Here is a 23,954-nt window from a genome sequence, read left to right as displayed (position 1 = left end):
CACTCCTCGTACTGGATGGCGACTATGTAGATGAGGCCCACGACCACGGTCAGCAGCAGGCCGGTGGGGCTGGCGTGCCTGCGGAGAGCACACGGTCAGCTCTGGGCCCAGCCTCCTCCCTTGGAGCAGGACCCCCGCCGTGCTGGTCCTGACCCGATGGCCACCGGCTGGCCGCCTATGCAGCACGGCTCAGTCCTCCACGGGGGTCCCTGCTCAGGACACAGCAGGGATGCAAAGGATGTCTGGCCTCTCAGACTTGCCTGAGTGGCCCAGCATGTCCTTATCTGCAGAGGAAGATGTTCCGGGGGTGTGGGGGGGGGGATCAAATGCCCTCCAGTGACAGTATTCTCAGGCTGTTGTCTAGAAACAGGTCCAGGGCCCCCAGCCACATGTGGGGGATCCAGGAGGCCTTCATGGGGCTTCCTGCTGGTCACAGGGGAGCCTGGGTGCATCCACTGTCCAGCTGGCCCCACCTTTTCTAGTTGCCTCTGACCCCAGAGGCTCCCCAGGGGGTGGGCTGCGGCACCCAGAAGGCCGGGGGGAGGAAGGAAACTGGATCGTGGGGCCGCACAGAGCCCGGGGGTGAGCAGGGAACACAGGCCCCAGGACTTGGGTGCACCAAGTGGAGTCCCTCTGCCCTGCCCCCTCGCCTCCGCCCAGGGCCTCACCCTGTGTCTCTGTCTGTCCAGGAGCTCCAGCAGGGACAGAGAAGGCCCCACCCTCCATTCTGTGGCCTCGATTCCTATCATCCTCCAGGCCCAAGGGGTCTGCCCACCCCTCACCACTGCCAGGTGGAGATGCCAAGGCCAAACGGAGACCCTTCTGGGGCTAAAATGAAATCTGCCCTCTGGGAGCTTTACTCACTGACCCTTTTGGTTTTCTGGAGTGAGCAGAGCTCCCCCCACCATGAGTCTGGCACCCAAGGAGATGGGGCGGAGGCTCAGGAGGATGGAGCCAGGGGCCTGCACCCCCCAGGACGACCCCCGCCCCCGCCCCCGGCCCAGGCCCTGGAGCATGAACCAAGCAGGCACCCGTTCTCCATTACATCCACAGGAAACTTCCCCACTTCCCACATGCTCTCACACTCTTGACCTTGACACCCTAACAACCCTGTGTGGAAAGGATCATCTCCTGCAGACGGGGAGCCTGAGGTCCAGACTGACCCACATGCCTGGCCCTGAGCCTGAGGGGTGGCATTGCTGGGGGAACCGGCTCTGTCCCACTCGGGCTAGGGGGCTGGGAAGGCAAGGCCTGGAGAGAGCAGGAGCCCCCAGGAATCCCTCTGCCCCAAGCCCACAGGGCTCCCCCATCCATGGGGCCCCTGCTGGGAGACAGATGGGCTGCAGGAGGCCGGGACAGCCCTGCGGGTCAGCATCTTGCAGCCCCAGGCAAGGGCCCTTCTGTAAGAGCTCAGGAGAAAGGCTTTGTCCTGCAGCACGGTGGCGGCCCTCCTTTCTCACCGTGAGGCTGGTGTCCTCCCTACGGTCCCTCATATGTTCCTGAGAGCCCTGACCTGGTGACATCTCACTCCTGGGCACCGGGCACCACCACTGGGGCGCAGACAGGGTCCACATGTGAGCTCTGCCTTTGGAGGGCGCATCTGAGCACAGAGGACACAGCTGTGTGGGAAGTCGGGGGTGAATGGTCAGGGAGGGCTTCCTAAGGAGAGGACACTCAAGCTGGGTCTGGAAATACCAAAAGGGAAGGAAAAGGGAGGGAACAGTGGGCGCGCTGGCAGGGGTGAGCTCAGAGGGCAGAATCAAGAAGCTGCAGGGCGGGGCCTAGGGAGACGCGCTGTGGAGTGGGTGAATCTAGGGGCATGGAACCTTCCCCCCAGGATCCCACTGCCCAAGTCCAGGTGAGAGGGGCTGGGCTGGGGCAGGGGTGAGGTCCTGGACAGACCCACAGAGCCTCCTCTGGCACCTGGCACTCAAAGCCCAGTGCTCCGATCTGGGCTCAAAGGCAGGGGTGTCGTGGAGACACCTCATTCCTGACATTCCACCATTTCAGACTCATTCCTTTATGTCCTGGAACCTTTCTGGTCTCTGGGAGCACCTGCATCATTCTAAACACATGGTTTCAAGTGTCCAATAGAAGCAGAACGCTTTCTACCAAAACACTGCCTGTGGAAGAAGCCCTAATACGGAAAATGGACAAACAGGAGGTGCTCCGGAGGGGCACGGGGTGTGAGGCCCAGAGCCCATGGCGCTCCCTATGCCGGCCTCCCCGCCTGGGGTCTCTGGACAGCGTAAGCCCTTGGCAGTGGCTCAGGACCTACCAGCCCTAATGTTCCAGGACAGGGTTGGCAGTCTATGGTCTATAGGCCAGGAGTGATTTTTATATTTTTAAATGGTTAAAAAAAATAAAGGAATAGAATATCTCATGACACACAACAACTCTATGAAATTCAAATTTCAGTGTCCAGAGTGCAGCGGTGCTGGTGCTGGCTACGGCCACCCATTTCCCTACGGTCTCACGGCTGCTCTGCCTGCGGCCTGGGAGCCTCGCCTCTCCGGCCCTGCAGGGCTAGCTCCTGTTCTAGGACGTGGTCTGTTTCCACACAGAAGAAAGTCCCAAGGAACACCTCGGGCCCACTGATGACAGAGGGCTGGCCCGTCTTCCCCGGGAGGCAGGGAGGGGGGCAGGAAGGCCCGATACTCACATAATGGCCCAGCCCAGGTAATTGGCTGTGCTGCCCCAGTACATGGGGTTGTCCAGGATGTTGAATGGGAATGTGGTCACTCTGGCCTCCATAAGGATCCCGAAGTAATCTCCTGTGGACAAGGTGGGACGGGGCCCAGGGGTCACAGCTGGCTGCACAGTGACTGAGGCAGGCCCCCAGGGTGGGCACCGCGGGGTTTCCTCCAGGAGGCTCCGAGTCAAGGGGCACCCCAAGCAGTGGGTCCACTCAGGTCACAGGCATGTAGAACCTCCGAAGGCACAGAGTCCTGAAGCCTTCCCTCCACCATCTGCTCCTTTTCTCTGTGCCTTTGCACATGCTGTTCCCTCTGCTTGGGACGCCTTTCCCTGCTCTCTATCTAGTGAGCATCTTTCCTCCTTTGGCATTTCTTCCCTGCCTGATGTCACCTTCTGAAAGAGACCCTGCCCTGCCTGCTACCCACCATTTCTGCCCCCAGATCCTCCCTCGTCACCCAGTATGTGGCCTGGGTGAGCTCCTCCCACCCCAGGCCACCTGCCATGGCACGGTGCTCAGGAAGGGCCCCGCAGTGTCGGCCCAGCCTCCTCTCCCCAGGCCCCCTCAGGGCTTCATCCGAGGCGGAAGTAGGGCAGCAGCAGGCGGAGAAGTCCGCTCTCTAGGGACAAAGGGTGCAGGGGCACGGGAGCCACCCGTGGGCTGCGGAAGACTGTCTTCCCAGGAGGCAGGAAATGGGGCCGTGGGCCTGGAGGTGGACGGCACAGAAACTAGCTTTGGGGCTGACTCACAGGAGGGAGGCAGCCGCTGTGCCCTACATCCAGAGCCTAGTGGCCCTTCTTGGCCGCCTCTTCTGGGTGTCGTGCTGCGGTGACTGCTTGTCAGGCTCCTCCCCCCTGCCCACCCCCGACTGGCTCCTCTAGGCGATGCGCCCTACACGGCGCTGACCATGTCCTGCCCCCACACATCCGGGGCTCCGCCAGCTCCTTCCCAGCTCTGTGCCCACACCTGCACCATGCCGGTATGCCACAGGGCTACTGACCCCTGGTCTTCCAGGGCCTGAGCTGCACAGGACAGACAGCACCCCTCCTCCCTCCGTGGCCCTGGGCCCTGGGCTCTGTGAGACCTAACCGTGATCCCCACCTCCTCCCTGTCCCCCCTCACTACCCAGCCAGTCCAACCTCCTCATTGCTGGCATGAGACCTTCCCAAGCCCTTCTGTGGCCCCACCTCTCCAGGAGTGAAGCCTCAGGCCCTTCCATGGCCTTCAGGGACACATGTGACGTGGCCTTCACCTGACTTCCAACCCTTGCCTCACTGTCCCCAGCCCCCCGCCCCTGCACACCAGCCACCCTGCCTGCCACCCTGCCCTGGAGCACACTGTTTGCTCCCAGCTCTCCTTCCCACTGGCCCCAGTGCCCCATCCCCTCTGGGCAGACCCTGAGCTCCCATTCCATCTCCTAGGTTTCTGCCTGCATGCCCCTCTCCTAGCACTGGGCACCCCAAAGCTCCAGCCTGAGCACGAGGCACTAAACCGCCTGCGGGCCCCACTGCCTCAGGTGCCCAAAGGCCCAGGGCAGGCCTTGGCACAGGCCTCATGTGCACGCTGCTTCCAGAGGTCTCGTGTGCCTGTGAACACAAGCTCCTGAGGAGTTGCAGACCCCCCGCTGCAGCCTGCAGTATCCGAGGCCCCTCGCTGCAGCCCGCAGTATCCGAGGCCCCTCGCTACAGCCCGCAGTACCCGAGACCTCCTGCTGCATCCCGCAGTACCCCAGACCCCCTGCTGCATCCCACAGTACCCCAGGCTCCCCGCTGCAGCCCGCAGTACCCCAGGCTCCCCGCTGCAGCCCGCAGTACCCCAGGACCCCCGCTGCAGCCAGCAGTACCCCATGACACCTCCTGCAGCCTGCAGTACCCCAGGAGCCTCGCTGCATCCCACAGTACCCCAGGATCCCTGCTGCAGCCTGCAGTACCCCAGGACCCCCGCTGCAGCCCGCAGTACTCCAGGCCCCATACTGCAGCCCGCAGTACCCCAGGACCCCCACTGCATCCCGCAGTACCTCAGGACCCCCGCTGCAGCCCGCAGTACCCCAGGACCCCCGCTGCAGCCCACAGTACCCCAGGCCCCCTGCTGCAGTCCGCAGTACCCCAGGTCCCAAGTGGCTGGGTAGAGAGCAACCCAGGCAAATCAGGGGGGCGCGGGGACTGCCCTGGGCACTGGAGGAAATTGAGGCCAGGTCTGTGAAGTGGGCTGGAGGCTGAGACTGGCGAGGACCAGGGAGCCCCCCATCCAGCCCATCAGAGGGGTGGGCACCTCCTACGCGCCAGCTGCCTGTGGGGCTCCCTCTGTGGGCTGCCTCCTCCTTTCTGTCCCTGGCCCTGAGACTGCCCTTACTCTTGCAGCCTCTCCCAGCTGCTCTCCTCCTTGGGCTTCCGAGTTGCTAGAAGCTGCTGACATCATGAGGACCTCTAGCCAGGCCAGCACGGGGCTCCCAGCCCAAAAGCACCTGGGCCGGCAGCAGAGGGGAATGCAGAGCAAGGACAGCACCTCCTTACCCCACATCCGATCCAGACCACACCTGCCCTGCCTTGTGTCCCCAACCCAGCAAGCGGAAATCCCGCCTGGCCTGGCAGCCAACCAGCTGGATGAGGTAGCAGAGCCCAGCTTCCCAAGCTGACCAGGCAGAGGCCCGGAGGAGGGAAGGAGCCCTGAGCCCCAGAGTTAGTGGCAGAGCAAGAAGGTGGCCGGGTCTGCTCATACACCCCATGAAGGTGTCAGAGATGGCAGGGCAGTCAGCCCCCCAGCCCCCCACTGAGCCCAGAGCAGGTCTGCTCATGGCCCCCCTGTCCCCGGGGTCTTACCTAGGAAGGTCCCGGTGAAGCCCAGCGCAAAGAAGCTGGAGAGCACAAATGTACTGCCAATTCCCAGGAGCGCAAGGCCCAAGCAATAGGCTGTGGGGTTATCCAGGCTCTCCATCTTGGGCTGGCTCAGCATGGCCTGAGTGAAGCTGGGGGCAGAGTCAGGAGATCACTGCGTGGAGAGGGGCTCCCCTACCCGTCCCACCCGCTGTCTCCCAGGTGACCCCCAGAGTTGCCAGTCCAGGGGGGTCCCAGAGCCTGCCAGGGCCGGGCTGGTGACCCAAACGAGTGAGGTAGGCTGCCAGTGGGTCATGGCCCCTGTCCTGCCCCTGTAGCACCAGCTCCTCCCCTCACCCCCACCAGAGAAGTGACCAGAATGAGGAGCCTGGGCCCTCCTACATCTTTTTATTTTTTGAGAAGCCAGAAATCATGACTTTCATGTACAATACTGTAATTATTAGAAATAGGCAATAATGACAACTGCCTTAGTCTCTGTGTGACAGCGGGCTGGATTCAGCCCAAAGGCCACCAGTTTGCAAACTCTGATTCCAGTCCAGTTAGGCAACCGGCACTTCTGAGGCACATGTGGCTCAGAGCATGTGCCCACGCGCCCCTGCACTTGGCAGGTGCTGCACGTGGTGCTGGCATCCCATGCCCCTGGAACGGACACGGTGCCCAGAAGCCCCGGGCACACTCTGCCCCCTCTGCAGCCTCCACAGCCCCTGGGCAGGGCTGGCCACATCCCAGGTGGCACTTCAGAGGCCCCTTAATGTTTTCCCTCCTCCTCTGAAATGCCCCCAGCAAGCTCCTTCTGGGGAAAAGCCTATGAAGGCCTTGTTATACAGCAAGTGATGAAAACACAGGGGAGGGGGCCTGGGCTGGTGGGTTTGGAGGTTCAGGTTCTCCAAATGGCTACTCAAGAGGGGAAGGTAAGGTGCAGGCAGGACACAGTGACTGGGTTCACAGTAATGCACTCAAGGTTCGGGGTCTCCCTCACTGGTGGGGAGCTGGCACTGGTGAGGGACACACTCAAACGACAGGAGATATGTGGGAGCAAGTGCACGTGTGTACCACTCCCCCATGTTTGCAACACTCAGAACAGACACGAAGCTCTCCTGCCTCATGGGCCAGCTGTCTATACCCGCTCTGTACCAGGTACATCATAGCTGGGCAGCTCACCTCCCCAGCCACACACTCATCCACCTGTCTAGCCTCTGTCCATTCACCCACCCACCCATCAGTCCATCCTCCATCCATCTATCCTTCCACCCATCCTTCCATCCATCAGTCTGTCAGTCTATCCCTCCATCCACCCACCCATCCATCTACCCATGCATCCATCCATCAGTCTATCCTGTATCTATCAATCCCTCACAAAGTACCTCTGTTTGCAAGGCTCTATCAAGCAGAACAAATTCACCATCCTCACTCATTCATTCCACTGGGAAATTCAAATTGTTGTAAAACCATCCTTATTTGAGCAAAAAACCACCTCCCTCAAACTCTCTTCTCCAACTACTTTCAGCTCCTAGAGAACAGAGGCTGCTTTTCCTTCCCCCAAGTCTCTCCCAGGCACCTGGCACATGCCACACAGGACGGGTTCATATTCATCAACTGAAGGAAAAGCAGTGCCCCATTACCCACTACCTCCCCCTCCCCCTGCGGGCAGAGGCCCGCATGGTGACCTGTCAAACAGTGGCACATGGATGTCAAAGCACACCTAAACACCGGTCACGCTGCCCATACCCCCAGCTCTCCACCCACCACTGCCCTGCCTCACCCTTCCTGCTGCCCAAGCTCAGGGTCACCCAGCAGATCCAGGCTGAGCTGCTGGGATTGGCTCAGGGTCATGCACGCTCTGCTGTTGTATGTGTCACCACACCCACGCCCCACCCCTCTCTGCCCTCACCTGCCTCTCTGGCAAACCAGCAGCGCTCACCCCCTGGGCAGCCCTGTGAAGGCACACCTTCAGCCCTGCAGACCCAGCAGCCAAAGCCATGGAGCAGGCAGCTTACCACCCAGCCTCAGCACCCTCCCCACCTCTCCTGCAGGTAGGAGGGTTCAGGCCCTGGCAAGGCTGACTGCCCCACTCAGAGCAGGGCTCATCTGCAGGCCCCTGGCTCCTTGGAAACCAGGCCACTAGGGAGCACCCAGCAAAGAGAGAATATGTGGGTGGGAAAGTCATGCTCGGGCCTCTGTGCTCTTGTGGGCTGGAGTGCCTCCCCTCTCCTCCCTCCCTTGCCGGCCCTGGGGCTCTGCCTCCCTAAACATAGCTCTAGCACCTGCTCCTCCTGGCCTGGGCTGACCCTTGGCCCTCAAACCGAGGGAAATGAGGCACAGTGGGCACCCCCTGGCCAGTCCAGCATACTGTCCACTTCGAGTGCTCTGAGGGGCACGTTATGGCCGCCCAGTAAAAGAGCCCCTGGCAGAGAGCAGCACTGGTTTTCAGACTTGGATGCCCTGAGCCTTGGCTTTTGTCTCTGTAGTCGGTGGCGGCAACCCCTCGTCACTCCATGTGGAGTTGTGACTGATGGCTGTGCACTCTCTGCTGAGTGTGAAACACGCTGGGCTCTGCCTGTGGGGCTTGTGGACGGCGGGACAGACGGTGGTGTGGATGCAGGTGACACGGCGTGATGAAGCATCGGGCACCACGGGACCGGCACACCGCACGGCGGGCCCAGAAGGCCACAGTAAGGCTCAAGCTGGGATCTGGTGAAGACATTATCAGGAGAAGGGCAGAGAGAGAATTCCAGAAAGAGGAACAGCCCAGAGGCTGGGGACAGAGCCCAGCACAGGAGCTCCATGCGAAAGCAGCCTGCAGAAGAGACCCCGCCTTGGGGTCATTTGGAATGCGCTCCAGTGAGTTGGGAAGTCACTGGTGGGGGGAGCAGAGCGGGATACCAGTCAGCGACTGTGGCAGGAGGGCAAGCGCTGCGGCCGCGGGGGCCGAGGGAGCCCGGCCCCAGCCCAGAGGGGACCACCACACAACCAGCCTCGGTTTCACGCTCCGTGCTGTCGGCTCCAGTCCCTCTGCCAGGATTCACTCACATCATCCAGGAAGCACATAAGCTGCCTGGCCCTGAGTGCATGCAGCCAAGGCAGCGATGAAAGTGGAGCCTTCTCTCGGACGTGCTGGCCTGAAGCCACTTGGCAGGTGGATGACCCTGCAGGAGAAGCCATCTGCTTGGAAGCAGGTGGAGATTCCTAACAAAGGGAAGATCTAGGACCAGTGATGGGCAGCAGGCCCTGTGGTGGCTGCCTGACTGTCCAAGACTGGACCCGGGCCTCCGTCCACCTGCGGCCTCTTTTCCATTCCTTCTCAGTGGGTGGAGAGGAAGAGAAGGTGCCAACAAAAGGCACTTTCCAAGCTCCTTCAGCACCCACTCCACGCAAAGCTCTCCAGGCCATGCTCGCTGGGCTCAGCAGAGAAAGCAGGCAAGGCCCTGCTGGAGGGTTGTATTCAGGTGCTCTGTGCACTGCCTGGCCCTCGGACACTTTGGGCCCACGGGCGTCAGCTTTCCCGGAATGGCAGGCCCGGCCCCAGTCAGGCGATCCGTGGTGTTCCAGCTCCTCCATTAACCGGGAAGGCACAGTCCTTTCCCCATGGATAATTAATGGAGGGATGAGTGGCTCTGTGAGCCACGCTCCATAATAGAATGAAGTAACAGGAGGCAATTTCCTTTGGAAATACTCTGCACTGGGGGTGGGAGTGGAGAGACGCATTCATTTGTCTCGGGTTCTATTTTTAAAACCTGGATTGAGCTTTCGGTCACCAGTGTGACTTGAGGATGTCTACGCTCTGCTCCCCTGAAATCCCGGAACCCAGAGTGGAGGCAGAGAGAGGGTGTCACGGCCCATTGTGTCCCTGCCGCGCGCCAGGCACCCGGCTCGGCCACCCGTGGCGCCCATCGCCCTGTGTGGCCATGTCTGTCTGCAACTGAACAGCCCTGACAAACTTCCATCCTTCGAGGATGCCCTCACGTGCTCCCCAGGTGAGCCTGAGCGGCGATTCACTTCACATTCTGGCTTTCAGGCTTAGCATAGTGCACGCCTCAGGGTTCAACCACCCTGAGCAAAACTATTCATGAATGTCGGCATCTGGTGGGCTGACTTTTTTTTTTTCCTAATCCACATTAAAATAAACCTACAAGTACTAAAGCAAACCAAAACAAAAACGTTCACCTTGGTAACCCCTTGAAAAGTCGTCGGGTGTCTAGAATTTAGGGTTGTGATGCTGTATTGATCCTGTGCAATTGATGAACACATCACCTTTGCAAAGGGTTTCCAAAACCCATCACAGCCAAGAGAGGGTCTGTCTTATCTTACAAATAACGAATAGAGCGGTAGGGGGTGGGGCAGGGGAGGAGCCCAGGGGATAACCAGCCTCTTGGTGGGTCCGGGCGGGGGCAGGGAATAGGGCTGGGGGCAGGGCCCTATGGTTGACTTATTTTTGCTTTTGCCAGATGGAGGTCCTCAGCCCCTCTACCTGGGTCCTGAGCCCAATATCTGGACCCATCCTGTTGAGATGCAGGATCCTCGAAATCCAACAGCCAGGCCCCATTTGCCTCTGGGTAGCCTAACCCAGACTCCCCAGCCCCCTCTCCTGGTCAGCAGCAAGTTCTCCAGCTCTCCCACCTGCACTGAGGGGCTTCCGGGGTCTGCTTACCAACGTCCCCACACAGTCCCCACCCACAGGTCCTGGGCCCAGGCAGGATAGGACAGAACCTTGGGCATTACAGCTGAAAGGTATCTGAGGGGACCCCCTCATTCTCACACCAGTGACAGGCCCAATCACAGGATTCTGAGTCTGCATGGACCTCTGGCTGCTCCCCAGTTCTGGCCTCAGCCTCCACCTGCCTCCCGCCCCAGCCTCCTCCTCCTGGAGAGCCTCCACCCCAGATCGCACGCCTCACCAAGGCCCTTCCCCAAGGCAACCCCTCCAGTGCCCGCTTGGCCGGCAGAGTTAAGGCTGACCCCATGTGCCTCTCCTGTTCCGGCCACCTCGAACTCCCTTTCACCGTGGGGCAGGCAGGCCTCCAAGGGGCTCCCCCAGGCAGGCCCGCAGGATCCCTCCCACTGGGTGTGGACTGCCCTCCAAACAGCAGCACTTCCTGACAGGGTTCAGTGAGGTGCTTCCAGGAGATTATCCTGGTCAGGTGCAGAGGCCTGGGGAACGTTTCCAAGAGGGCCCGGAGGCAGAGAGAAGTCTGAGAGGCTTTCTCCTGCCGGCCTGGAAGGAGCCAAGCACCGTGCGGTGGGGAGGAGTTGTGGCCAGCAGTGGTGGGGACACCTGGAGTTGAGCTCCTGGGCCCTCCAGCAACAGGGATCTGAGTCCTCCTGCAACCCGTTTCCCAGCCGTGCTCTCACTGCACCTTCTGACAGCCCTCCTCTGCAATGAACTGTCCCCATCTGCCCCGTTTGCCACGCAAAGGTGCCCCCTCGCCCCGCAGGCCTGTCTCGCCCACATCTCGTGAGCGGTTCCAGCAGGACCCTGGATGCGGCAATAACTGGCATAGAGATGGCCACAGGGGCAGAGACCCACACGTGCTGACACCCACCAATCTGGCCAGTCCAAGCACGCCATGCACCTGCCCCCAGGCAGCTAGCACACGGCGGGGAAGATGTTTGCTGCCCTGGCCCCAGTCCCATTTCTGCTGGAGGTGCGCCCCATGCTGTGAGTGGAAGTCACCTGCTCGGCTGTCCCCACACTTTCATGTCCCTGTTTCCACAAGACCCCGGGCAGTTCCGAAGTGTCCTGGAATATAGCTCCATTGAGTGACTGCCCGATATACCCGAGGCCCCCTGAGGCCCTGTGCACCTGCCCATCTGCCCTGTGGCTGCCATCTTGGTGGAAGGTGGTGGGCACGATGGGACAGTTGCAATGCCAGCCCCCGGGAGCCCAGGCCCCGCCTGGCTGTCCACACGGTGTCATCCCGGCTCCAGGCCACCAGGCTCCCACTGAGACAGGCTGTGCAGGGGCTGCAGCCGCAGGGAGGGGCTTCCACAGAGGCCCCCCAGCCCATCAGGCCTCCTCTCCTTCACGCTCCACGGCCAGAGCAAACAGGCCAGTGCTAATGGCCTCCAGATAAGGAGCCTGCTCCTCCTGTCCCAGGCCCCCAGACCACATCCCGCTGGCACGGAGGCCTGGCTCTGCCCCTTTGCACCCGTCAGTGGCCATGGGCCACCGGCTTCACACCTGCAGACCCGCTGCCCCATGGTATCTTGACACCCCTGCCCAGGGCTCTCACAGGGACGTGATCCAAGCTCCATTCCATCGAGTGCACATGCGTGTATGCGTTCTCTGCCCGCCCCCCCACGGCTGCTCCCCCCCGCCCCCCACCACGGAAGCTGTGGCTTACAGACAGATAGAACAGACACATTGGAAATGTCCAGAACAAGCAAATACATAAAAACAGACAGCAAATTCAGACTCCAGTGCCCTGGGCTGAGGTTGTGGGCATGTGCTTAATAGGTACAAGGTTTTTGTTTGGGGTGAAAATGTTCTGGAATTAGACAAAAGTGGCTGTGCCACATTTCAAGTGTACGAAACATCCCTATGCTGTGTCCTCTAAGATGGCTAAGTGGCAAATTTCATGCTATGTAAATTTTACCATGAGAGAAAAAGAAAACACATCTCAAGGAAATCAGATGAAGCCCTGTGTATTAAAGGGTGCTCGGGAAAATGTGGGGGTCTGTCAGCCACAGGCAAGAGCTGTTCTCGCCAGGATTCTCACAAGCCTTTCTGGAAGTCACATCCACCTAACCATCAACCTGGCAGAGGGAAGGGCAAGTGGGAGAAGGCTGGAAGGGAGGGTGGAGACTGCTGGTCGGAAAGGCGGACAGAAACCAGTCCTGCCTGTGAGCATCCTCTCTCTCCTCCCAGAACCTTCCTGGGGTGGCCAGTCCAGCCAAGAGAAAAGTCATGGCCTGGAAGGCAGACCCCAGGCCCCACCAATGCCAGTACCGGGAAGCCAGTGAGAAGGAAGAGCCGCGAGCTACCACCTATAGGAGGCTGTACCAGGCGGGACTTCCTCCCCGCTCTTCCGGCCCCAGACGCAAGAAGCCAGAGGGGTCTTTGCTGATGTGTACAAGCCTGAAGCTGGGCTGCTGGTGGCCCTGTTCACCTGGTCTTTTAGAAACCCACAGTGCTGGGCTGCGGGCCTGCAGGGGGGACACCCCTGCCAGGGGACCAAGGACCTGGGGCCCTCTTGCTTTTGCCTCCTGCTAGCATCCTGTGCAGAAGTCGCCTAATCCAGGCATCGAAGACCGTCCGTCACCCACTTCCTACTGGCTCCCTGGAATGGAGCGTGAAGGTCTGACCAGTCACTGCCACTCCCATGCTGCTGTAAAATGGGCCCGGACGCAGGGTGGGGTCTGCTCAGCCCGGGATCCCCTGCTTGGCCACACACTTGGTGAGGAGCTGGTCAGTGAGGGATGGATGACCCCTCCTGGGAGAGGATCAAGGACTCCTGTTCCATTTCAGACAGGACATCAAGAGAGCTGGAGGGACCTGCTCAAGGCCAGCCCGTTGGGAGCAGAGCTGAGGCTGACCCAGGGCACCTGCCCTCCCTCAGGCTGCTCTGACTCCCTCCCTCTCAGGGTCCTGGACTTCATCCTCCAGGTGGATCTAGATATCCAAAGGCAGCATGGGACTTTCCTTTCATGGAGATCAGGGGCTGGCAAACCACAGCCCATGGCCAAATCCGGCCCTGCTGGCTGTGCTTGTAAATAAAGTTTTATTGGACTCAGTCACTCTCAACTCTTTACATGCAGATGGGCTGTAGTTACAACAGAGACTACATGGCCCTCAGAGTCAAAAATACTTATTACCTGGCCCTTACAGAAAAAGTGTGCTGATACCTGATGTGGAAAATCATAAAATTATGGATCTGGCTGAGTTAGAAGGGAGCTTAGCCACCAACTAGTCCAGTGGCTGACAAACTTTTTCACGAAAGGCCAGATAATACATATTTTCTGCTTTGTAGACTGAGAGGCAAAACCTGTGATATCATGCGGACACTTACGGAGCCATTTAAAAAGCAGCTGTGTACACAAGTCAACAGCAACAAACAAACAAAACAATCCGACTTAAAAATGAGCAAAGGGCTTGAATAGACATTTCTCAAAGGAAGATAGATGGCCAATAAGCACGTGAAAAAATGCTCAAGGGAAATGCGGATCAAAACAGTTCACACCCTTAAGGATGGCCGTTATCGGGGCGCCTGGGGATGCTCAGTGGGTTAAGTGTCTGACTTCAGCTCATGATCTCACAGTTTGTGGGGTCAATCATCCGCCGTGGGGCTCTGGCTGACAGCTCAGATTCTGATTCTGATTCTGATCAGCCTCAGATTCTTTGCCTTCTTCTCTCTCTACCCGTCTCTCTCAAAAATAAGTAAACAAACATAAAAAAAAAAAGATGGCCATTATCAAGAAATAATAACAGTAAGCCCTGGCGAGGGTGTGCAGAAACTAGAACTCTCCAGCAAGACTGGTGGGAAGGTCAGACAGTGAGAAACGGTAGGGCAGCTCCCCAAGAGAGTTACCCGTGGAACTACCATACGGTCTTCTAGGGAAGAAGATCGGGAAGAGTGGAGGGCAGGGCTCACCCAAGTTCCCAGCAGCCTGAGTACAGGAGCCGGCAGGTGACAGCGGCCCCACGGTCCGTGTGCAGATACACGGGTAAACCAAACGTGGTGTTTGCTTGTAAGAGAATATTATTTAGCCTTAACAAGGAAGGGCATTCTTTTTTAAAAATTCAAAATACTTTTATTCTTTACTGATTTTACTGAGATGGAATTGACATATCTATGTGTGAGGTTAAGGCAAACAGCGTGATAACTTGATGTACGTACCTATTATAATATGATTAACAAAATAAGGCAGGTCACACCTCCATCCTCTCACGCAGTCTTGCGTGTGCGTGTGTGTGCACCTGCGTGCACACGTGCGTGGTGAGAATTTCTAAGACCTACTCTCTTAGCACCTTTCAGGTTTACGAGACACTATTAGCTGTATAGTCCCCACGCTGGGCATTAGAGCGCCAGGACCTAGTCACCTTCTAACTGGAAGCTTGCGCCCTTTCTCCAACATCTCCCTCTTTCCCCCACTCCCGGGCGCTGGCTACCCCAAATCTACTCTCCGGTTCGATGAGGTAGGTTTTTTTAGATCCCACATATAAGTGGAATCGAGCACTGTCAGTCCTTGAGTCCAGCTCATTTTCACTTAGCATTATGAAGCGGATTCTGACACATGTTCCAACGGGGATGAACCTTGAGGATATTGCACTAAATGAAATAAGCCAGACACAAAAGAACAAATACTGTCTGATTCCACTTACGTGAGGTTCCCAGAGGAACTCATGAGACATTAAAAAGGCAGGTGACTAGTGGGGTTGGGCCTTTGGGGGGTCGTTTGCCAACCCCTGAGCTAGTTCAACAACTAGTTGGGAGGGTATGGGATTCATTCATTCATTCATTCATTCATTCATTCATTCATTCCAAAGGGTGAGCATGTCTGCAGGCCCTCTGGGCAAAGGCTCCTCACAGAAGAAAACAAAGGAAAAAAATCAGTTAAGCTGGAGAGTGGCTAACAAGGCTGGACCGTGGGCCAGGAGCGGTGCTGCGGAACGAGGCAGGAGCCTGTTTGGGTCTCCCTGCGTTTTCCGTGTAATTGAGGGAGGGACCCCCCAGGGAAGGAGGGCTGAGGGGCTGATGGGAGGCCCAAACACGTCCAGCAGCCGACGGGGACCAGGGCAGACCTGAAGGACCCGGCGGGAGCCTGCATGGCTTCTGTGCTGGGAGGACACCTTCCCCCACACCCCTCCCCTTCCCCCCCTTCCCCCACACTCCTCCCCTTCCTCCACACCCCTCCCCCTCCCTTCCCCCTGCTGCAGCACCCCTCCAAGTGGGAACCCGAAGTGATGTCCGTCTCAGCCGCACAGTGAGAGAGGTTAGCGCAGGAGGGCGAAGGAGCCCCTTGCAAATTGAAAGCCCGACCTGGTACATGAATTCACTGCCCTGGCCCCAAAATCCTCACAGCTCCCTCTTTCCTACCACATCCCAGGTGTGGCCTGGCCCTACAGTTGCACCCAACCTAACCCCACAGGCCACCCACTCTCAGCCCGAGCCCCGCCAGGCCAGCGACACCTAAGGATCACCAGGGGTGCATGTGCAAGTGACAGAGGGAGCCCCCCATTTCATAGGAGCCCTTTGGTCACATGCCGGTCAGGGCCGAGAGTGGCCAGCCCCTTCCCCGCTCCAGCACCCCAGGCAGCCATGTCCCCTTGGTGAGTGTGGTGGTAGGGAGAGCCAGACCTCACTGTAACTCTGACACTGTGACCACAGTCAGAGTGAGGCCCAGGGGAGGGAAGGGCAGGGCCAAGGAGTGAGCAACTTGTTTACGTGTCCGGAGCACTCGGCGGTGTTCAGACCGCGCTGGAGCCTCAGAGCAGTCCTGTGCACGCTCTCTTCGGACTCAGAGGTCAATGGGGCTCCCAGGGCAGGCTCGGTCCACTCTGCATTTAGCCTGAGTGCTCACTGTCGCCTCTGAGCCCCGGAGACCAACTGGCTCTTGGGACACACACCGTCCTGACCCTCCTGGGGCTCACAGTTGATCGAGGTGTCAGTCTTATATTATACCAACAAGTGGACGAAGGGCTCTGCCGGAGCTAGGCTGGAGCGGGTCGTCACACTCGGGCACAGGGTACAGCTGGGAGGTGCCGTGGGTGCCAGGAGCTAACGCAGGAGAGGCCAGACCTGACAGAAGTGAGGCGGCAGGAAGAGTCGGGGAAGGGGGGCGGTGACCCAGAGCTGGCCGACATGGCCGGGCCGGGTGAGGAACCCGTGTGTCGCTCTTTACTGCAACGGGGAGCGGGATGGGGGTGTAGGCAGGGCTGACCCAAGTTGATGCCCACTCCCACAGGATCCCTGCAGGGCTCTACGCTGTGTAGTCCAGAGATAAGAAAGGAGAAGTGTAGACCTCAGTGGTGGACACAGGGTATCGATCCAGAGACCAGATCCCAGGCTGGATCCTCAGTGTGCTGCTGCACTGAGCAGGGAAACAGCAACAGACAATTAAGGATGCTCCCAGGTTGCTGGCTTGAGCAAGGGGGAAGACAGAGACTGCGTTACCAAGGCAGGCAGGGAAATGGGCACGCAGCCCTGAGATAAAGACAAGTTGCCTGAGAAGAGCCAGCACATCTGAGTCAGCTGGCTCAACCGCTCACCGGCCTTGGCCCCCCTCTGATGCACGGGCTCAAATACCCACCCTCAAAGGGCTGTGGTGACCACCAGGAGCCATGGTAGGAGCCCAGCATGACTGCCCGCGTCTGGTGTCAGCAGTAACAGCGATTCAGGGCACCTGGTCTGTCGTGCCGCCTATGGACAGCTGTGCGCAGGCCCCGTTGGAGACCCAGCATGCAGCGAGACCAGGGGGCAGGGACAAGGGCAAGTTCTCTCCAGGCCTCTACCCATCCTCAGCCTCACCACAATGATGGGCCCTCCTCCTAGCCCTGGGAGTGTGTACCTAGGGTCTAGACGGCAGCCCTGGCCCAGGGCTCCCAGAGAGCAAGTCCCCCTCTGCCAGAGAAGGGCCTGTTCTCCCAGCTGGAGCTCAAATGTGCCACTGACTGTGGCCCAGCCGATGGCAGCACAGGGCCCCCCTCCATTTTTAGGGGCGACACCCAACATGGCAAGGGTAAGCAATTAGGACCATCCCCCTCTCCTATACCCATGAGCCCAGCCCAGGGTTGAGCCGGCAGCGTGATCCCTAAGTGAACGGAGTCTCTTCTCCCTAAGCTGCTGTCCAGAGCATGAACCCGCCTGGTCTCCAGCCCACATCATGCTCTATGAGCTGCAAAACCTCGAACAGACCATTGCTTCCAGCCAAGCCTCACTTTGTTCATCTGTATAATGGCATCCTTGTCTGCTCGGGGACTACATATATGAAAACGCTCCCTGGGGTCAGATGGCCTGGACTCTGGTCAGCACCCACAGGCCTGGAGGAGCCCTAGGCAGGGCCTCGAGCCACGCCCCTTGCCCCTCTGTGCAGTGAATAAGGCCTCTCTGGAGAAGTGTCTTCGTGACATTTAATCCATGGCGGGGGCCACGCCCCCTCTGAGGACCAGGACCCTTGGGATAGCCATCCTGGCCTGGCCTGGCGTGGAGGAAGTAAGGAGACAACAGGCAGCCCGAGAGACGAGGAAGCAAAGGCCATGAGTCAAATGTCCCTGGGGAAGGCTGGCCCTCCCTGACCACACTCCCTCTCCTCACGCACAGGAAGGCCAGGCCTGGGATGGCAGGAAGGCCGCAGGGTGTATGGCAAAGGTGTCCTGGACACAGAGAGGGAAGGCTGGCCCTGGTCTGCCAGTGTGGGAAGGGGAGAGGGAAGGGGTCTGGGAAGGGTCCCGTCAACACGGCCCTGTCCTTGGCGTCTACAGAGGCAGCTTCCCACTCGCCAGGATGGGGCAGCAAGCCCAGGCCTCCCCTCCTCACCCCAGGACCCCCAGGGGAAGGCAGGGTATGGAGGTCACTCCCACGTTGAGGCCAGGGCCACCAGGGCTCCTAATCTGTCACGATGAGTCAGACCTTGCGATTCTCCTGTGCTGTCGCTCATTTTTCATAGCACCGCATGGGTCGTGTTCCGTCCATGAGCCAGTGTGGTGCCCACAGTGGCTCTTACAGAACAGAGGAGGTGGTGCCCCAGGCTCAGGGATGGCCGGGCCAGCCCACATCTGACAAAGCCGTCACTGCCCTTCCAGGCCTGCTGCCTGCAGGGCACCGCGCCTTGTGCCTGAGCACTAGCACCCACCACCAGGCCCAAGAGCAGTGGTTCATCATCTGGAAGGAGGTCGCCTGGCAGGAAGGTAACCCTCCAAGCCCAGACACGAGCTGAGCAGCTTGCCAACACCAGCCCGAGCCTGCATGAGGCCAGGTCCCCAAGCGTCACCTGCCTTCTGCCTGGGCATTTCCCAGAGGGGACTCCTGCAGCAGCTTTGTGTACACCCTGGAGCCTGGGGACCACCAGGACTCACGCACGCTGCTCCTGCATGCCTGCACCCCAGGCATGTGGCCACGAGCGACCTCGAGGACTCGGCTGTTGAAGGAGTCCAATGGCCCAGAGAGGAGGGGGCGACTGGGTGCATCCGCATCTGGATGGACACCTGTGACACTGCCTCCAGGGGCTGCCCCCTCAGGTGCCATGGGTGCCCCCAGTGCAAATGGACGCCGATCGGTCAGCCCCAGGGGTGCTTACCAGTGCGAGCGCAGGATGTTCAGGAGCAAAATGGCAGCGCCCAGGGAGTAGCAGGCCAGGTAGGGGGATCGGAAGGCCTTGCTCAGCTTGCGCGTTCTGTGTTCCCATCTCGCAACCTAAACAGTGCAGAGGAGAGAATAAGGCGATGGAAGATGTTCACTGGGGAGAATACTGGGGCCAAGGGCAAGTGGGGAGCAGGTCCTTCTGTGCTCCACAGCTCCGGAGCCCCCATTCCAAGGAGGGAGATTGCATGCAGCGGCTGCATGTGGATCTCAGCCCAGCTCCGAGGGGATTGCTGCACTTCCAGTCCTGTCTGGGTGGACCACAAGGGCCTTCTGGAAACACACAGCAAACACATCCAGCAGCAAAGAGAGACCTGAGTCAGAAGGCCACCCGAGCCAGAGCAGAGCTCTTACCAGCCCCTGGGCCTCGCTCCAAACCCAGCATCCCGCCGCACACCTTCCCACAGTCTCAGCACACGACACAGAAACAGAGAAGGAGCAGCCGGACAGACACAAACAGGAGCTGCCAAACCAAGGGAGGCTGAGGGCGAGCACAGACTCAGGGCACTCTCACCCCTGGGGCAGCCCCCACCCTCACCTCTGCTTCCCCAGCGCCCCCTGAGGCACAGACTTGCAAGTTTCTAATTTTAGCTGCAGGATCCTGTTGTAGGTTTTCAAACGGATACTATCTAGACTCCACTTCCAACAGCTAACAGTGGAGCACAGTGAACAGAGGGCTCTGCTGGCCTCCAGGACCCCAGCCTCCTTACACACACACACACACACACACACACACACACACACACACACACACACACACGTTGCCACTGGACTTCCATTGCACCTGCTGCCAGGAGGGGGGGTGGGGCACAGCACAGGGGGAGGTGCAAAAAGGCAAATACCAGCAGGGGATGCTGACGGGGAAGTGGCTGGGAGTCAAGGTGGCTGGTCTCTGGTTATGTGAGCAGGTCACCCACGTGGGATCTGAACACGAATATATGTGCGTGTGTGACATGTGGAGGGTCTTGAAGTTCCAGGCGGCCCTCTGTGGTCCTGGGATCCTATAGGGGTACTAGATCCAGGGGCTGGCGGGGCCATTATCTCCATCACGACCTCAGCAATGATTCTGTCTGCTCCCCAGCTCCACTTCCCAAGTGAATCTGTCTTTTCCCGGCAATTAATCAGTAAGAGAGTGACTAGCGGCTCAAGGCTACTGACTGACTCTTGCCCTAGAGAAAGCGGCTCCTGTCCTCAGATCTCCTGGGTGGTAGGGGGCTGGAGGGAGAGGGTATAGGCTGGAGTTTACGGGAAGGTGGTAAGTGAGGTGGCTCCTGGGCCTTCCCCTCAATTGCAGATCTGTTGCTATTGCTGCTCAGTTCTCCCGGAAGGTAAACAAACCCTTTGTCCGGCTCCAGGCAGGCGCCTCTGCTGACCCCATGGGAAGCTCAGGCCTCACTCGGAAAGGAAGGATCAGAAAGAAGGAAAGGAAGGATGGAGCATTCAAGGGGCTGTGAATGTACCACCAGAGCCTGCGGTGAGGGACGAGGGGGCCTCAGAGTCAGACTTCCTATTTCTCATGGCCATTTCAAGGTTTTAAAAAACATTTTCTGAGATCAAATTCAAAGTGTTTTTCCGTGGCACCGCCATCACCAGGGTCTAATTCCACAACTCTTCCATCGTCCTACACCGAAACCCTGAACCCATTAGCTGTCACTCTGCATCCCCTTCCCCAGCAGCTGGCCACCACTAATCTACTTTCTGTATCTGTGGATTGACCTCTTCTGGAAGTTTCATATAAATAGAACCTTGTGACCTTTTGTGCAATGTCTTTGAGGTTCACCCACGTTGCAGCACGTGACTTTGTAACCGGATGATGCCCCCTAGTGTGGATAGACCACATTCTGTTCATGCATTCAGCGGGTCACGGACATTTGGGTGGCTTCTTTCCTTTGGCTGCCATGGATAGCACTGCTGCGAATGTCCGTGTAGCAGTTTGCTTGGACGTGCGTTTTCACTTCTCCCGGGGGTACATCTGGGAGTGGAACTGCCGGGTCATAGGGTAAATCTATTTCTAACTCATTGAGGACCTTCCAGACTGTCTTCCACGGCGGCTGCACCATTTTCCATTCCCACCAGCAGTGTGCAAGGGTTCCGATTTCTCCACGTTCTCACCAACACTTGTTATTTTCCATTTTCAAAAACTGTGGCCACTCTCGTGGGTGTGAAGTGGCAAGTCACCTCATTTGAAATCCCTCCAAATAATGATAACATTGAACACCCACAGGTCATTTGTGTGTCTTCTTTGCAGAAAAGTCTGTGCAAGTCCTTTGCCATTCTTTCTGTTGGGTTGATTATCTTTTTGTTGATGAGCTGATGAGCTCTTTACATATTCTGGATAGCAGTCCTGTAGCAGACATATGAGTCACAAGTCTTTTCTTCCATTCTGTAGTCTTCACTTACTTTATATTGTCCTTTTATGCACAAAAGCCTTTTATGCTGACGAACCACTTTGTCTTGTAGGATTCAACCCAACTCAACCAACTGATGTGTGCTCAGCACTGCACCAAGTACAGCTGAGGCTCAAAAAATCAGTAAACCACCAGGCCTGCCCTCAGGAAGCTCAGAGTCTCCAAGATAATGCATGGAGAGTTTCCATCTACGTTTCTGATCCCATAGCACGAAAACCAGCCAGGCAGACTTGTGCTACATCCGGAGGGTGTCTGGGGTGGTCAGACTTCAAGGCAGGTTGTGTGGACTGCACAAGGTGCCTTCTGGAGGTCCCTCTGGAAGACACCGTAAGCCTCCAAAGCAGCCGACCAAGGGGTACAGACCAAAGGGTAAAGAGAGGCCCTTTCGGAGTGACCACCCAGCAGAAAAGTGGATCCAAGAGCCCCTGGCCAGAGGGAGGAGCCTGGCATCAAACATGAACTGCGGACTCAAGCCACAAGGGTGGACAGGACACCCAGGAAGAGGGAGTTCCAGTGGGAGGAGGGGTTGGTGACCATCCAAGGACCCTGGGGACGCAGAGATGCTGATAAATAATAATAAATAATAAATCACAATAACCATGAATTCAGCATCTCACCATTTTGAGTGCTTTTACTTTAACCCTCAAAACAAGCTTGGGTGTGTGACATATGGTCCATTTACCTATGAGGAAGCCCAGGCCTCCCCTGGGTGGGGTCACACAGCCAGAAGGAGGAGCAGCAGAATGGCCCCCTGGGCTCCTTCTGTCCAGGGAAGGCCCTCTCCCTACTCTTCCAATTAGCCAGCTGTTTTTCAAATCAGCGATCTTTGCCACACCTTGCTCCTGGTGTGTAGTTTTCAGTCACAGCATTAAAGGCCATTGATTTTTCTCTCCTAGCTGATGGGATAATGCTTTCAAAAGGACATTGAAATCTGTTAGAAATGACATAAGGTGTCACGTACTTATACCTGAGGGGCTTGTGACCCTCCCAGCAAGTCCAGTCTGGGCATGAGGGACTCAGACCTGCCCAGTGTGTCCTCCACGCAGGGGGAGGCCAGTTTCCCTCTCTGGAGATGTATGTCCAAGTATAAGATGACAGTGGAAGTGACAGCAGGTGGCATCCTGTGCTCCTGGGGATGGCTCTGCCTCCCAGAAACCCGCCACCCACCGCACAGAACGCACAGACACAGCATGGGCCATCTGCACATCCCATTGTGCTAACGGGCACTTGTCATCGACTATATGCTGAGCCAAAGAGCCAAATGCAAAAGAGTGCCTTCTGCCTAATTCCATTCACACACAGTTCTAGACCCAGCGGGACCCATTCTAGTGACAGAAGTCAGAGTAGTGGTTGCTGGGGGCTGGGGACTGCAGACTGGGGGCTGGGGGCTGAAGGCTGGGGGCGGGGAACTGGGGGCTGGGGGCTGAAGGCTGGGGCTGGGAGCTGGAAGCTGGGGCTGGGGCTGGGAGATGGGACTGGGGGCTGGGTGCTGCGGCAAGGTGTGGGGTGCTGGACTGGAGGAGAGGGCGTGTGGGCAAGGAAATGTTCTATACCTCGATCAGAGGGTGCTTACATGGGCACACACCTTTGTCAAGACTCAAACTGTACACGGAAATGGGTACGTTTCAGAGTATGTATACCATACCTCCATAAAGCGGATTTTTAAAAAATCCAATCCTCATTGAATCTGAGCTCTACGGTCAGAGGAGAATGGCTGTCAAGGTCACGTACCCTGGCAGACTCTTCCATGCATGACACCACGGAGTCTTGAGTTCAACCTCTAAACGAGGGGCCTTTAGGGGTGCCTGTGTGGCTCAGTTGGTTAAGTGTCCAACTTCGGCTCAGAATTCGAGCCCCACTTCGGGCTCTGTGCTGACAGCTCCAAGCCAGCTTTGGATTCTAAGTCTCCATCTCTCTCTGCCCCTTCCCTGTGCCCCTTCCCTGTGCATGAGTTACCTCTCTCTCTTTCTCTCTCAAAAATAAACAAACATTTATAGAAATAATACTAAAAGAGGAGCCTTTCCCCTGTTTCCGTGGGGCTCACTGGGTGTGTCCAAGGATGCACACCGGACCCCAGCCCAGAGCCCACACTCCTCCACTTCTATAACCACAGCACACTCCTGGGTGACCAGGAAAAAGGCCCATTCTTCAGCCCAGCAAACTGAGGTCTAGGAAGGGCGTAGACGAGTACTCAGGCTTCCAAACTCCCGGGCTGGACCCTCTGCTAGGCCTGGGCTCTTCTGGGGAAGATGGAACATCTTTCCTCTTCCGAAGGCGCGTTGGGAACCACACTGCCACCTCTGATCTCCCAGGTGGCCCTCCACACCCATCCCTTCCCCTGGGGAACAGTGGGGTAATAAATGTGCTTTCTGAGCAATCTAATAACAAAAGGCAGCAGAGCCCGAGACCAGGCGATGTGGGAAAGAGGAAACGAGGAATCCTGTAACTCCTATCTGCCTTTCGGCCAGCCTGTGTCAGACTGGGCTGTTATTTCAAGGCAATCAATAAATCAGAAGCCGTGGCCTTGCTGAAGCCAAGGTTAATTTTCCTCCCTGCCTGGCAGCCCCACCTTCCCTTCCTCGGGCGCCCAGCTGCACACTTCATCCAATTAAGGGGCCGGAAGCAGGCGGCGGAGCTCAACTGCAGGGGGCTGGACGCCAGGGACCGAGCTGTGGGATGACGCAGGTCACTGCTCCACGGGCTGGACGGGTGGGCGCAGTCG

The 23,954-nt window shown here is 58.1% G+C and overlaps 1 protein-coding gene across 13 annotated transcripts in view; it reads right to left on the bottom strand.

The window, feature by feature from the left end:
- PEMT (phosphatidylethanolamine N-methyltransferase) overlaps window positions 1–23,954 on the bottom strand; it is an 82,321-nt gene that overhangs the window by 505 nt on the left and 57,862 nt on the right. For 6 of the 13 annotated variants that reach the window (XM_029928912.1, XM_029928919.1, XM_029928913.1 and 3 more), the window contains exons 3-7: window positions 18,763–18,878; window positions 5,515–5,660; window positions 2,663–2,774; window positions 1,514–1,619; window positions 4–78 (exon numbers count right to left, since the gene is read on the bottom strand). In XM_029928912.1, coding sequence (XP_029784772.1) covers window positions 4–78; window positions 1,514–1,619; window positions 2,663–2,774; window positions 5,515–5,660; window positions 18,763–18,878 — 555 coding nt within the window. Of the gene's footprint in view, window positions 1–3; window positions 79–1,460; window positions 1,620–2,662; window positions 2,775–5,514; window positions 5,661–18,762; window positions 18,879–23,954 lie in introns of those variants that run through there. The other 7 variants (XM_029928920.1, XM_029928915.1, XM_029928910.1 and 4 more) reach the window with 6 other exon arrangements.

This window comes from Suricata suricatta, chromosome 17, assembly GCF_006229205.1.
Source record: "Suricata suricatta isolate VVHF042 chromosome 17, meerkat_22Aug2017_6uvM2_HiC, whole genome shotgun sequence".
NCBI lineage: Eukaryota > Metazoa > Chordata > Mammalia > Carnivora > Herpestidae > Suricata > Suricata suricatta.
Note: the sequence above shows the minus strand (reverse complement) of the source record. Positions and strands in the feature narration are given on the sequence as shown.